Consider the following 13,587-nt stretch of genomic DNA (forward strand, 5'->3'; position numbering starts at 1 on the left):
TTCAGTCCTTACCTGACTATTTTCAGAGGAACGTTTTCTGTGAGTTAAGCCACTTAACACTGAGCTATGAATCATTCAAGGATAAAAAAGGATGAACCAGTGTTGTGTCTACATATAACGTTGCTATTCACAGCCCAACAAAGTTTATTACAATTTCCTTAGCTGAGTCTATGAAAAATGCCAAAAATAAGAGTTTGACGGAAATAAAATGGCATTTTTGCCAGAATGTTGTGTTTCCCAAAGAGCTATTAAGCGATTCTTTTTGTTTGTTTTTGTCATGTTTCAATAAATCGCTTCTATTTTCCTACCACAAACGAAATGAGGATTGGCTAGAGACGAAGGTGTACGTGTCAGTAATTCTTCTTCTTCTTCTTCTTCTTCTTCTTCTTATTATTATTATTATTATTATTATTATTATTATTATTATTATTATTATTATTATTATTATTATTATTATTATTATTATGGTGGCGGTGGTGTTTAAATTAGGCCCGCCCCACGTGTCCTGTTTCTCCCGGAAACGGAAGTCGTCTTTCGGGCAGAGACAGCAGCCTCGGCTCGGTCGGTGACAGCAGCAACCGTTACCGCTGACAGCTAACGTTAGCTCGGGTCTGGCCGCTGCGGGTTGGCTCGCTTCGTTTCTTTCTTCGTTTGGAAAATAAACACTATGGCGGCCGCGGATCACCGGTTCTCGAGTGACGGCGGTCCGGCCAGCAGAGGAGGGTTCCCGGCCGGGGAGAGCAGCAACGACCGCGACGGTTCGGGTGGCGGCAGCGGGGAGAGCGAACGGGAGCGGGATCGAGCCACCTTCGAGTGCAACATTTGCTTGGACACTGCCAGGGACGCCGTCATCAGTCTGTGCGGACACCTGTTCTGGTACGTGCTGGTTTCATTTGTTTCGCAAACACGGACTTAGTGTGGTTTGTTTGGCCGCCTGTTAGGCCTCCTTTTGGGTTGTTTCTAACGGCGGAATCACGCCCCTCGATGCTCCGGTAATCAGTCTGTTGTGAACGGGATAAGAGACTATTAGATAACTCTGTGAAGGGTGTTTGTCTTCAGCATGTAGCTGAACTTTAACCCGTGAACTAAGCCGCCTTTTTAATGCCTTAAAGAGTGATCTCATGTCTTTTAAGGGAATAAAGTTTCTGGAATCAGCAGATCAGCAGATGTACACCACCACAGTGGATTTCAAATAAATCAGTCTGGGAATGAAGCGCAGACTCTCAGCTGATGAGCAGTTTCATAGCTGGATTATTATCAGTTCTCAGTGTTTCATGTCTGATTTAACAGACCAAGATAAGTGCGTACTGTGAAACCACACGAGTCGTTAAAAAGTCTGTGATGCAAGTTTTTGGTCAGACCACCCAGCCCTAGTCAGAGGTCACAGCTGCAGTTGGCGCCTGGTTTGATCGGTGACACATCAACTTCTGTGTTCCACCTCCCTGCTGATCATGGGCAGCTTTCAGATCAGGTTCACAATATGCTGAATGCACATAATGGGCAGTGAAAACGCCTTGTAGCTATGGCCTCGCTGAGCCAGAATCCTGAGATTAGAAAACAACATAGCTGACAAGTTTTATCAAAGACTGAAAGTAGGTGTTGGGTAACAGCTGTAATTCTAGTTTGTTCCATCACTGTTGGCTCTGGCTTTGCACAAGGCTCAACCTTCAGTCCACTCTGTGTTGAATATTTACACACGCTCAGTGATGTGGTGGCTTCATTCATGAGTTGTGACTCTTGGCTGAGGTTAATGTGGGATTAGGGCCAATCCGAAGGTCATCCTAATCGTTTCCAGCAGAACTGTAGCTGATGTCAAAGCGTAGTGGGCACCTGTTTGTAGTTTTAAGTCACAAAGGCTGGATGAGTGTGTTTTGGCAACAGAGACCTGTGTGGGCTTACACAGTGACATGTTTGTGATGTTTGTTTTCTCGGTTTCACAGGTGAGGCGTTTGCTGGGTGGAGAAAAGCTCAGCAGCAAACATGAAAATAAAAACAGACGTGTTTTAACTGTCCAAGATCCATCATATCATCTCATCCGCAGGAGATAACATGATAGGAGCAACCTGTAATTTAACTTTTTATTTTGTCTTTTGTTTGAAATGAAAATTCTGATAGGGATGCAAAATCTAAGCAGGCAAGAACTAGAGCAGACCAGCTACCACTGGCTTCTCCAGTCTGCAGGTGACTGAACCAGAAACCCTGATAAACCTAAAGGCATAGAATGAAACATTGCATGTGTGGGGAGGAGGGTAAATGTGGCTTGTAGTTTTAAAAGGGCCTTTAAGAGCTCATTTAGACTACAAACCCCAGCTAAGCGTACATACTTGCATACATACATATTGTATAGACTTCAAGCACTTTATCTACGACTCCTCCATGGCCACATGCATGTTTTTTGGACTGTAGGAGGAAGCCGAACCTACCCAACCACAGGAAGAACGTGCAGATTCAACATAGGAAGGCTCCGGCTGCCAGTGGATTCAAACCTAGAACCTTCTTGCTGTGAGGCGACAGTGTTTCGCACAAATTGCATGATGTGAAATACAAGAACCTTACTAATCATTACACAATTCTGGTGCGGGTTTGTCTATTTTGGTCCTTCCAAAAAGACCAAACTCACTCTTCGCCCGGCTTTGTCAGGCTTAATTTAGTTTGGTTGAACTTTTTTTTGTTTATCAGTAACCTTTTCTGTTAATCAGTAGAAACAACCCTACAGTTAGGGGCACAGTTGCCTTACAGCGTTGTGTTTAGGCTCCCTCGTTACGTGCTGATGTAATTTAGTTGCCGTGTTACTCGTGTCTCCCTCTGCTCTCTGAAGTCCTGATGAAACGGCGATGATGAAACCGTCAGCAAGGATAGAAGAACACCTTTAGATTAAAGTTGCATCAGCGCTGCAAGCCTACATCTAATCTTTTTTTTTAACCACACGAAACTCCCAGCCTTTCACCTGATCAGCCGAGCATTCATTCTGACTGTGTGTGGCCGATTCTCCATCGGTAGACTCCTGGTAGTTTATACATTGTGCAGCTTCCAGATTTATGTGTGAGAGATGTTAATTTCCTTTTAGCACTTCAAGGTTAATGAGCGTGTGACATCTTTACAGTCCCAGAGTGAGCGCACACTCGAGCATACTTGTCGTCCACACAGGCTGCAGAGCAAATGAATTTGCTCCTCCAGGATGAGAGCTCATCAAGTTAGAATTAGAAATGTATCAAAAAAATAAATATGCTCATTTATATTATCCAGTAAGCCTCTGAAAAGAATCCCGCGTTTCAGTTGAGATATTTAAAACCTTGAAGAGTTTGACATAAAGGTATGATTATAAAATAGTTACATTTAGGTTTTCCTTAATCTGACTGGAGACATCCCAAACCCTCTTTTGGGAACCACCAACTTTTAATCACTACATAAATCTACACTCATTGGTTACTTTTAGGAGTTGGACCCCTTTTTGCCTTCAGATCTGTCTTAATTCTTCGTGGCATATATCGAACAATGTGCTGCTCCATATTGATATGATAGCATCACACAGTTCCTGCTCATATTATGATGCGAGTCTCCTGTTCCATCACATCTCAAAGGTGCTCTGAGATCTGATGACTGTGGAGTCCATTTGAGTGCAGTGAGCTAATTGTCATGTTCAAGAAATCAGTTTAAGATGATCTGAGGTTTGTGACATGGTGTGTTAAACTGCTGGAAGCAGCCATCAGAAAATGGTACACTGTAGTCATAAATGGTTGGACATGGTCAGTAACTATACTCAGGTAGACAGGGGGGTTTAAATGATGCTCAGTTGATACCAAGCGTACCAATAAAATATCCTCCACTCCATCAAACCACCAGAAGCTTAAACTGTTGATGCAAAGCAAGATGGATCCTTGCTTTCATGCTACACCTAACTCTGACTATCATCCAAATACTGAAATGAACACTCGTTAGACTAAAGGTTTGACCTGCGTGTATTCAGAGATTCTCTTCTGCATCAGGTATTATTTTCACTTCCTCGATCATGTCATGCAACAAGTGGTTCTTAGGATTTTTTTGGTCGCCTGTATCTCGAGATGTTTGTGGACAGTCTTATTCTTTGCGATGAAAACCAGTGCATCATCCATCTCTGGGGGCTGAAATGAGGCTGTTTTTAAATCTGTGTGTTTGTGGTTTGTTGCACACTCCCAGCAGTAAACGTGACTTTGAAATGTTTTCCAGGAATAGGCTAATGTGCTGTAAAGCAGTGCTGGATCTTTTGAAAATAGTTATATATTGTCGATATTGATATTTTACAGTTACTGCTTAGAGAGTGATTGATTATCTTTTATCAACACCAGTGCAATTATTGATTCTGCTTATAGGTCACATTGTTCAGTGTAAACAGTGTAGAAATGAAGCATAAAAACAAAAGCTTGCATGCAAATCAGGTGTGCAGTATAATATGGCAGGATTGATAAAAGATGTTGGTTAGGTTGGAGCCTGACAGATATGGAAGCAGTTCTCGATTTGATGTTTCTGCTGTGTTTGATTATTCAGGCTCACTAATGTGATGTGACTCATGTGGATAACATAACTGTCCTATGCTTTCTTTATTGACGCTTATGGTTAACTTAAAAGTGGTTAATGACAAGCATAGATCAGACTCGAACACGTTCTTAACAAGAGAGCAGAAATTTCTGGCTTTATCTGGTGAGGTGTGGACAAGGTTTCGCAAGTGTGTTTACAAAAACAACGCTGCTATGAAAAATCAGAGCCTCAGGATTAGTCGGTTTACTTGCTGTTCAGCCTGACGCAGTTTTCTATTGAGATAAGATGGGAACGTCTTCCAAATTAAGTTAATTTTACATGGAATGAGCCGTACGGATTATTTGATTATTATTCATCTCTGGCTCTTTTCCACAGTGTGTCTTTTGTCCTGTCCTGCTCCCCTCAGCCCAGCCTGGTTCTGGTCAGCCTGGTTCTGGCAGAGGTTTCTTTCTGTTGAAAGGAAGTTTTTCCTTCCCGCTGTCACAAAGTAGGGTTTTTGTTTTGTTAATTGCTGCATTCTTGTTTTAATGTTATGAAATGACTCAAGTGATGTCACTTGAGTCTGTGGTACCGTAAGGAGGCATATAGTCTGCATTCTGGCTTCATTGCCACTTATTGGATATTAAGCAGCTAGTTTCAGGTTGTCGAAACGTGTGCCCACATGCTCAGTCAGAGCTGATAGGTTTGTTTTATTAACTTAGGCTTTGCACTTTGTTCAGCTGTTAGTATCCACGAGAAAGCCATTCTCAGCAGCAATCTGATAGCTGGTATTAAAGCAATGTACACACTGAGACGTGCTGTGAAAGTCTGAGCATGTGTGTAAAGATTTGCAGATTAACACAGGGTTTTGTGTTATGGATTGGCTCTGCTGGTTGTTAGTTTGTTCACATTAAGTTGTTGACTTGGGCTCACCTGATGCGGTGAATGTTACGTAATTGTTATGGTGTCAAAAACAAGCCCTGCCTGTTCCCCTGCATGACTGGGGTTAGAGTAGAAAAGAATTATATAAGTACTACTGCACTAGTTACTTAACGTTATCAGTTTATCTGACAAAGAATCTCTGGTGTGTAGAAAGGATTTACAAACAGAAAACAGTTGAGGCACTTAGAGGAAACTTTAACCACAGAAATTTGTTTTAACCTTTCCAGCACACTTAAGGTACAGTTAAATCTGCTGACTGTGTTTTCTTTATAAATATTGCCAGTGAAAAAATGTTCTGTTCACTTCAAGGAGAAATTTTAAGTTTTATACTTTTTATTCTTGAAATCTTTAAACCAACTAATCTAAGTTTCTTCTGATTGGCTACCTCTGACCAACAGAAGGTTAAAACAGTAGATGAATGGGGTTAGAGGAATGCTAGTGCTGTTCCAGCAGGGCAAGCAAGGAAAGCACTGCTTGCACAGTGAAGTGAAACTGATCTCCCTCTTTTCATCTCAAACAGCATCTCTCAATGCTGTTTGCAACATCCTTTAAATCTGGCATCTTGTGGCCACAGTTGCTTGTTGTCTCTGGAAGCGGGTTTAACTTTGCTTCAAGTGGAATCTGAAGCACCTCTTCATTTCACAGGCTTGTCCATGTCATTGTAAAAATAGTTTAAGTTTGTCAAGCTGAGAGCCCAGCAGCTTTTCTTACTGTTTGCTTCTGTCCACCTGTGTGATCTGTAACAGTAATGGGAAACCATTACTGGACAATCTCCTGTTCATTTTCTCAGCTTGCGTTTCAGTAAAAGTCACAGCACAACACTGACCTCGTTATTTTAACCTTTGCCCATGTTTAATATGAACATCCACCACTGTGACAGTAAATGAGAAAATGAACAATAGGTTTAATATTTGTCTGCGGTGTGCTCACATGAATTAGGCCAGAAACAAACCCAAAAAACACAGTTATGGGCTTTGTGTAGTTTTGATAACTGCAGTTTGGTGCATTGAAAGTTGAAAATCAGACTTTTAGTCATTTGTTTTTGTTTTTAAATCTTTAATGGTGTAATATGTTGATCAGGTCATAAACAGCTGGTCAATATTTTAAACAACTTTTTTAATTTATCAGCTGAATAAGTTTCAAGTAAGAACTCACGCTATTAACTTAAATATATTGACTGATTTAATGTAAGTGCACCAGGACTCTTATCTTTGCTGAGGTCTGCTGTGGGTAGTTTGGTCTATTTAAAGGGGGGGTTTTTGTTTTGTTTTGGGTTTTTTTTGGTATCCAATGAGACAGAATGTCAGTGGTGCAGATCATATATAAAAGATGGATGCATAAGCCAAAAGTTACTGTATTTGCACATCCACCTCTGTCAGCAGCCACCAAATAGTTTTTTGTACCAGGCTGTAAATATGTTTTTTCTTATTCAAGGTTGGTCATTTTGTGTGGATGACACAAAGTGACAAAAACTGTTTCTGTTGTTTGCCTTGAAGTAGCTATAAGCTGTTAATATGAAGAAATATTCAGCACTTGAGAACTGTTTGTCTTGAAAATACCTCAGTGTTGGGGCGTCTCCCCAAACCTGCATCCTGGCCTCCCACAATGCAGCAGCAGGTTGGCCTGGCCCGCAGTCTTGAAAACAGATGAAGCCAATTAATGCAAACAATAGGGAGCATTTTAATCAGCCACCTTTGAGGAGCAGGTTTGTCTGTTATTTTAACTGAAAGATGCTGTTGTGAGAATGTAAATTAATCTTTTCTTTTCTCGCTCTTTACAGCTGGCCCTGTCTTCATCAGGTGAGTGTTTCATACTTCCTGTAGTGTGTTTTTACAGGGTTTTTAGAGACTTGATTAAGCAGTTCAAGGTCATTTAATTTCAATATTGAAAATTGTGATATTTGTTTTTAATTCAATTCAATTCAATTTTATTTATATAGCGCCAAATCACAACAAAAGTCTCCTCAAGGCGCTTCATAGATACAGAGAAAAACCCAACAATCATATGACCCCCTATGAGCAAGCACTTTGGCGACAGTGGGAAGGAAAAACTCCCTTTTAACAGGAAGAAACCTCCAGCAGAACCAGGCTCAGGGAGGGGCGGGGCCATCTGCTGCGACCGGTTGGGGTGAGAGAAGGAAGACGGGATAAAGACATGCTGTGGAAGAGAGACAGAGGTTAATAACAGATATGATTCAATGCAGAGAGGTCTATTAATACATAGTGAGTGAGAAAGGTGACTGGAAAGGAAAAACTCAATGCATCATGGGAATCCCCCGGCAGCCTACGTCTATTGCAGCATAACTAAGGGAGGATTCAGGGTCACCTGGTCCAGCCCTAACTATATGCTTTAGCAAAAAGGAAAGTTTTAAGCCTAATCTTAAAAGTAGAGATAGTGTCTGTCTCCCGAATCCAAACTGGAAGCTGGTTCCACAGAAGAGGGGCCTGAAAACTGAAGGCTCTCCCTCCCATTCTACTTGTAAATACTCTAGGAACAACAAGTAGGCCTGCAGAGCGAGAGCGAAGTGCTCTAATAGGGTGATATGGTACTACAAGGTCATTGAGATAAGATGGGGCCTGATTATTTAAGACCTTGTATGTGAGGAGCAGGATTTTGAATTCAATTCTGGATTTAACAGGAAGCCAATGAAGGAAAGCCAAACAGGAGAAATCTGCTCTCTCTTTCTAGTCCCTGTCAGGACTCTTGCTGCAGCATTTTGGATTAGCTGAAGGCTTTTCAGTGAGTTTTTTGGACATCCTGATAATAATGAATTACAGTAGTCCAGCCTGGAAGTAATAAGTGCATGAACTAGTTTTTAAAGTGTACCTGACTCACAGCTCAAAATTATGATTATTTATATTATACTGGAACTTGACGAGGCTCCTCAGCTTTCTTAAATAAGCTGATTTCCATTTAAGTAAACTTTTTTTTTTGATTGGCTGCCCCCCACAAGGTTCAGACAGCAGGTGGGTGGGGCTTTTTGTGCTGAAGCAGTCTGTAAAGGCTCCTAGCATTTAGCTCAGGATTATTATTGGCTTCATTTTAAGGGGGTCAAACTAACAGTACAGCGAGGAAGACCTCAGTGAAGGTCCACAGTCCTGAGAGGAGGCCTGTAATCAGCACAATCAGTTCAGGGTGATGATGTAAGCTCAGTGTGGAAGCTGCACCTGTCGGTTGATTTAATGCAGCTTAAAGATGCTAATGTACTTAATGCCTCCTCTTACTGCCACTTCCTTCACCGCTCACCACTGTAAACATGTTGTGCTTCACATCTCTTGCTGTAAATAAAGTTTTAGAAAATGCAGCGGGTAGCGTCACTTAGGTTCGACTCTTGAATCGGCAAATAAAGATCAGTTTGTGTGACGTGTATTGCAATCATTTTGAAATCCTTCTCCTTGCTCTGCTCCTCCTCATCAGTGGTTGGAGACGCGGCCCAGCCGACAGCAGTGTCCCGTGTGCAAGGCAGGCATCAGCAGAGAGAAAGTAATCCCGCTGTACGGCAGAGGGAGCTCCAGCCAGGAGGACCCCAGGTGAGCAGAGTCTTCGGTGTGTGTGTGTGTGTGTGTGTGTGTGTGTGTCTTTTTTTGGTTGTTAGCTTCTTTCTGACTGTTTCTGCTGTTTCAGGTTGAAAACTCCACCCCGGCCTCAGGGGCAGAGAACAGAGCCTGAGAGCAGAGGCGGGGTGAGTTGGTTTATATTTTCACACTGGTTTTTAAATAAAAAGCTGAGTTTAGCTTATATTAAAGTTTCTTTGCCGGGTTTCTCTCTTCGCTCAGATGTTCCGCGGTTTCGGGGACACCGGCTTCCACATGTCTTTCGGCATCGGAGCGTTCCCCTTCGGCTTCTTCACGACAGTCTTCAACGCCAACGACCCCTTCCACAGAGCAGGTAAACAAAGGAAATAAAGTCTTCTGCTATTACAGCTGAACCCCAGAAAATATCAGCCTAGAGATATAAATAAAAATAATATAAAGTTTTGTCGTTAACAGATATTAATTATTGTGCTTTTGTATTCATTCAAACTGAGTGTATAACAAGGCTCTCTGTGTGCCTGTAGGAGCCTGTGTGTTTAGTAAAAGTCCAGCTCAAAAGTATTTTAGCAAATCCAAAAATGATGTTTGGATTTTCTTCCTTGGATTTACACATGCATGCGTATGATAGTTGTAGGACATGCAAGCATTAGCAAATCCGTAGTCAGGCCTGAATAAATTGACTCATCAGTGTGAATAATTACAAGACTGCGAGTCTAAAGCCCTCAGGTTATCAGTGTGCTAAATGATTGGTTTTAAGCAGCATTAATCCCCTAAGCCACGATTAAAACCCTAAAAGTTTCTTCCTTGTTATTTCTCCACGTTTCACTGCTGGACCTGTTTAATTGGTCTTTAATTTTCCATCTTAGATTTAGTATAGTTTCATTTTAAAGCACATGTTTTCTCCGTCACTCATCTCCAGATACTTGTAATAGATTCTATTTTAAATTTAAATTGACCAGCATTATAGTGAAAACTGTTTCCCATCAGTCTCTCTTTGCTGGGGGTCAGCACAGTCTCTCTTGTGCTGATGTATGGAAGGTCGTTTCTACCACAGGAGCAAAAAGAATACAAATTAACACTTTTTCTTTTTTCAGAAGTTGGAGTTAGAAAGCTACACATTTATTTATTTTTAGTGGCAAAATCTTCCACTAAGCAGTTTGTACCATGAATGTGAAATTTGCTGTGTGAGCATGCAGTAACACTGCCCTCTAGAGGTCAAAATGTTACAGTGCACATTGCGTTTTATCAATGGGAAAACAGCATCAGTCTACTCCCCCCCCCAAACAAAACTAAAACTCAGATGCCTCAGGCTGTTAAAATAGATCTAGAACGGAGAAGAAAACGACTAAAGACATGTGGGCTCAGAGTCAGTTTGGCACAGGAAACGATCAGAGCAGGAGCAACCTGAAAATTGCTCCAGAACTGGATGCAGTCCAGAGGTGCACAAGGAAAATTCCCCAAGGAACAAACTATAAACACTCACAGCTATACTAACCTTCACAATCCTTCTCCTCTTCCTGTAGATCAGTACGTCGGTGACCACCAGGGCAACGGCAACGGCAACAACGGCAATAACAACTGGCAAGACTCTCTATTCCTGTTCGTCGCCATCTTCTTCTTCTTCTGGCTGCTAAGCGTGTGACGCAGACCTGGTGGCGGACACACAAGTGATTATTGATGTCTGAGAGGGAGGGGCGCATTAAACAAAAAAACAAAACGGCAAACACAACTCGCACACTTAACCCGAGCCACAGACACACACTCGCGTTCCATATCCTAACCGGAGGGGGTAGAGGGAGGTTTGTGTTTGAGACCATGAATACAGAAGTTTGATTTTTCTCTTCCTCACTATATCAGATCACTTCAGGACACTCGGCCCCACCCCTCTCCTCCACCTGCTCTTTATTTATGCAAGAAGTTCACTGGAAAGTAGTGCAGCGCCTGTCCCCCAAGGCGAGTAAGCCCTCCCAGTGTGCACACAGCTGTAGATGGATGCACAGAGAGCATAAAGAGGCAGTATTACATGATCAGGGTGAGCTACGTCGCGAGATCTTATTCGTCTTTTGGTGTCCAGTGTTGCAGAAGAAGAAAGCTGGGTGGAGCAGTCTTTAGGAAAGTGGGTTTTCCTGAAGCACAGAGAGGAAGGGTGTGAGAGGGGTTAGAATACAGGGAGGAGACGTTCTCGTAGAATTGGCGACAGACAGAAGCGGCCCTGTGGGATGCTTTTGTGTTTTGTTGTTTTTTTTCTTCTTCTTCTAAACATTTGTCTTAACAAAAACTGCCTTCGCACTGTGAAGCTGTCTGTAGTCGGAGCTGCCCTACACCTCGGGGCGCGTGCCGTTGTCGGACCACTTGTTCCTTGTAGTTCCCTGCGTGTTTGGGGGAAAATGGGCCGGTTAGGTTGTTTTTCATGCCCACATCAGCTACTTTAAAGAGTGTGAGGTGCACGGTTAACAAAAGGGGGCAGAATAAATCAATATGCAGGATTGAAAAGCAGCAGTTTGGTCTCCTCACACATGATTTAAAAAAAAAAAAAACAGATCTAAATTACGTCCTTTGATTTTTCCTGACTGTATGTGTCTGAGTGCGTGTGTATACATTCTGTATTTGTACATATGGATATTGTAAATGCTGTTTTTATGTATTTCTGACTGGAGGACCAGCCGTGGAGAGCAAAAGAGAACAAGATGTGGGTCTTGAGATGCTTCTTGCTTTTCGGAGCTCGTTTGATTTAAAAAGTTAATAATCCCCCTCCTGAGAAAGCAGAATTTTGTTGCCCCGCTAATGTGATGATTTGACAAGGCTTGTAGTTCTTTTGACTGTACAGCAGAGTAACTGACACAAATTCATTTTAATGTGTTTAAAAATGTGAAGTGCAAAGTGTTAAGTGACCCCTGAGGTTTTTGGGGTTTTTTTGTGGTTTTTTTTTGTTTTGTTTTGTTTTGTTTTTTTTCTTCTTGAATATTCTAGTCAAACATGGGCCAAAATAAACGAATCAGATTCATAGCGCTTTATGCTTCATGTTTTCCCACATCAGAATCTCCCACAGTTATGCAGAAATCAACTGCACTCAAGTGTGAGTTACTAGGAGTATGATGAGCACTTCTTCCTCTTATAATTTTTCCCCTCTTCAGATACACTTCACACTGAAAGGCTTCTTGTAACTTTATAGCACGCGGTGAGCTCTGCCTGGGAATCCAGAATCCTGGGAATCAAGCAGAGCTCCGCTGATTTGCATCCAGGTCTTTAGCACTTCAACAATCATATCGGGGTCAGAGATGAATGCGGGTCCTCTATAGTTGCCCAGGGCTCATCCTCTCTCAATACTTGATGTTGTGAGGCTTATGTGACACTAAAACGAGTGATGGAAGTCTTTGGAGAAACATGGAGACGTAGTGCAAAACCAAAAATGAACTAAGATTAAAACATGGTCTCGTTCTGTGTTGTCTTTTTTATTTTTTATTTTATTTTATTGAAGTGGGCAATTAAACAACCGAGTTAACTTACAGAAAATGATCAAGTTATTTATTGAAAGTTTCTCAGATGTGATCATTTGCTACATTAAAAGCTGACCTGTTGTGATTTTTCATTATTTTTCTGTCATATATTTATGCAGTCAGAGGTAAAATGGGTGTTGTGCTAAAAACTGGGACTTTTACTTTGTAACAGGAATGCTGTTTGTGGCTTAATATCATTCACAAGGGATTCATTTGACATGTTTCACATATTATAGGCCAGGGGTCCCCAATCCCAGTCCACGAGGGCCGGTGTCCCTGCAGGTTTTAGATGTGTCCTTGATCCAACACAGCTGATTTAAATGGATAAATTACCTTCTCAACATGTCCTGAAGTTCTCCAGAGGCCTGGTAATGAACTAATCATGTGATTCAGGTGTGTTAACCCAGGGTGAGATCTAAAACCTGCAGGGACACCAGCCCTCGTGGACTGGGATTAAGGACCCCTGTTATAGGCCAACAAGTTAGCAGTTTAAATACAGAAAATCACTTTTTCGCACAATACTGGCTCTATGTGGACTGATAGCTCTACAGCAACCCCAGCACCCTTCCCTGGTTGTATTAACCAGGGAATGGTGCTCTGTTTTATGGGGGCTCAGCTCCTAGTCATAATGTCATGCATGCCAGTGCCTTGTGATTAATATTAATAGAATACGATGTTTTCACATTTGCAAAGCTCAATTCAAACTGGATAAACATTACAATGTTACATTCAAGAGCAGCTTAACTAATTGGATGAGCTATTGTAGTTTCTAAGAGTAATTTAAAGTAAATAATGAGAGATTTCAATCTAATCCACACATTTTAGGGTGGAGCTTTTAGTTGGATGAGATAAGAAACATGCACAACATTATTTCAGTCTCCTAAGAGTTCAACTGATCATCAAGCACTTAACCTTCCTCTTGTGTTAGGGTAACAATTAGAAGAAACAATTAAATCCTTAGACAAAGCCTATGTTTTCTCCCAGGAACAGGAAATGCTGAGATTAATACACAAGGCAAAACGAAAATCAAATGAAATTATTGATTTAAAACAAACCAAAAAAAGAATGAAACAGAACTCGATTGTTAGGACAAAGACTGCACTTGCCAAATTTTGAACATG

The 13,587-nt window shown here is 41.6% G+C and overlaps 1 protein-coding gene across 1 annotated transcript; it reads left to right on the top strand.

Moving 5' to 3' along the window:
* Positions 1-506: 506 nt before the first annotated feature.
* Positions 507-12,547, top strand: rnf5 (ring finger protein 5). Its single transcript, XM_005936269.2, has 6 exons — positions 507-876; positions 7,217-7,235; positions 8,854-8,966; positions 9,061-9,118; positions 9,213-9,324; positions 10,493-12,547. The coding sequence occupies exons 1-6, from the start codon at positions 668-670 to the stop codon at positions 10,609-10,611; spliced, it is 630 nt and encodes a 209-aa protein (XP_005936331.1). The 5' UTR covers positions 507-667; the 3' UTR covers positions 10,612-12,547.
* The last annotated feature ends 1,040 nt before the right edge of the window (positions 12,548-13,587 follow it).

The sequence above is a fragment of the Haplochromis burtoni genome, unplaced genomic scaffold, assembly GCF_018398535.1.
Source record: "Haplochromis burtoni strain Fernald_Lab_line unplaced genomic scaffold, NCSU_Asbu1 Contig_200, whole genome shotgun sequence".
Lineage (NCBI taxonomy): Eukaryota > Metazoa > Chordata > Actinopteri > Cichliformes > Cichlidae > Haplochromis > Haplochromis burtoni.

What these genes read in the sequence shown, in the direction of transcription:
- rnf5 (XM_005936269.2), top strand. Translation starts at nt 668, where the DNA reads ATGGCGGCCGCGGATCACCGGTTCTCGAGTGACGGCGGTCCGGCCAGC. An exon ending in AGCCTGAGAGCAGAGGCGGG is followed by an intron (nt 9,119 to 9,212) that starts GTGAGTTGGTTT and finishes CTCTTCGCTCAG; the next exon opens with ATGTTCCGCGGTTTCGGGGA. An exon ending in CGACCCCTTCCACAGAGCAG is followed by an intron (nt 9,325 to 10,492) that starts GTAAACAAAGGA and finishes CTCTTCCTGTAG; the next exon opens with ATCAGTACGTCGGTGACCAC.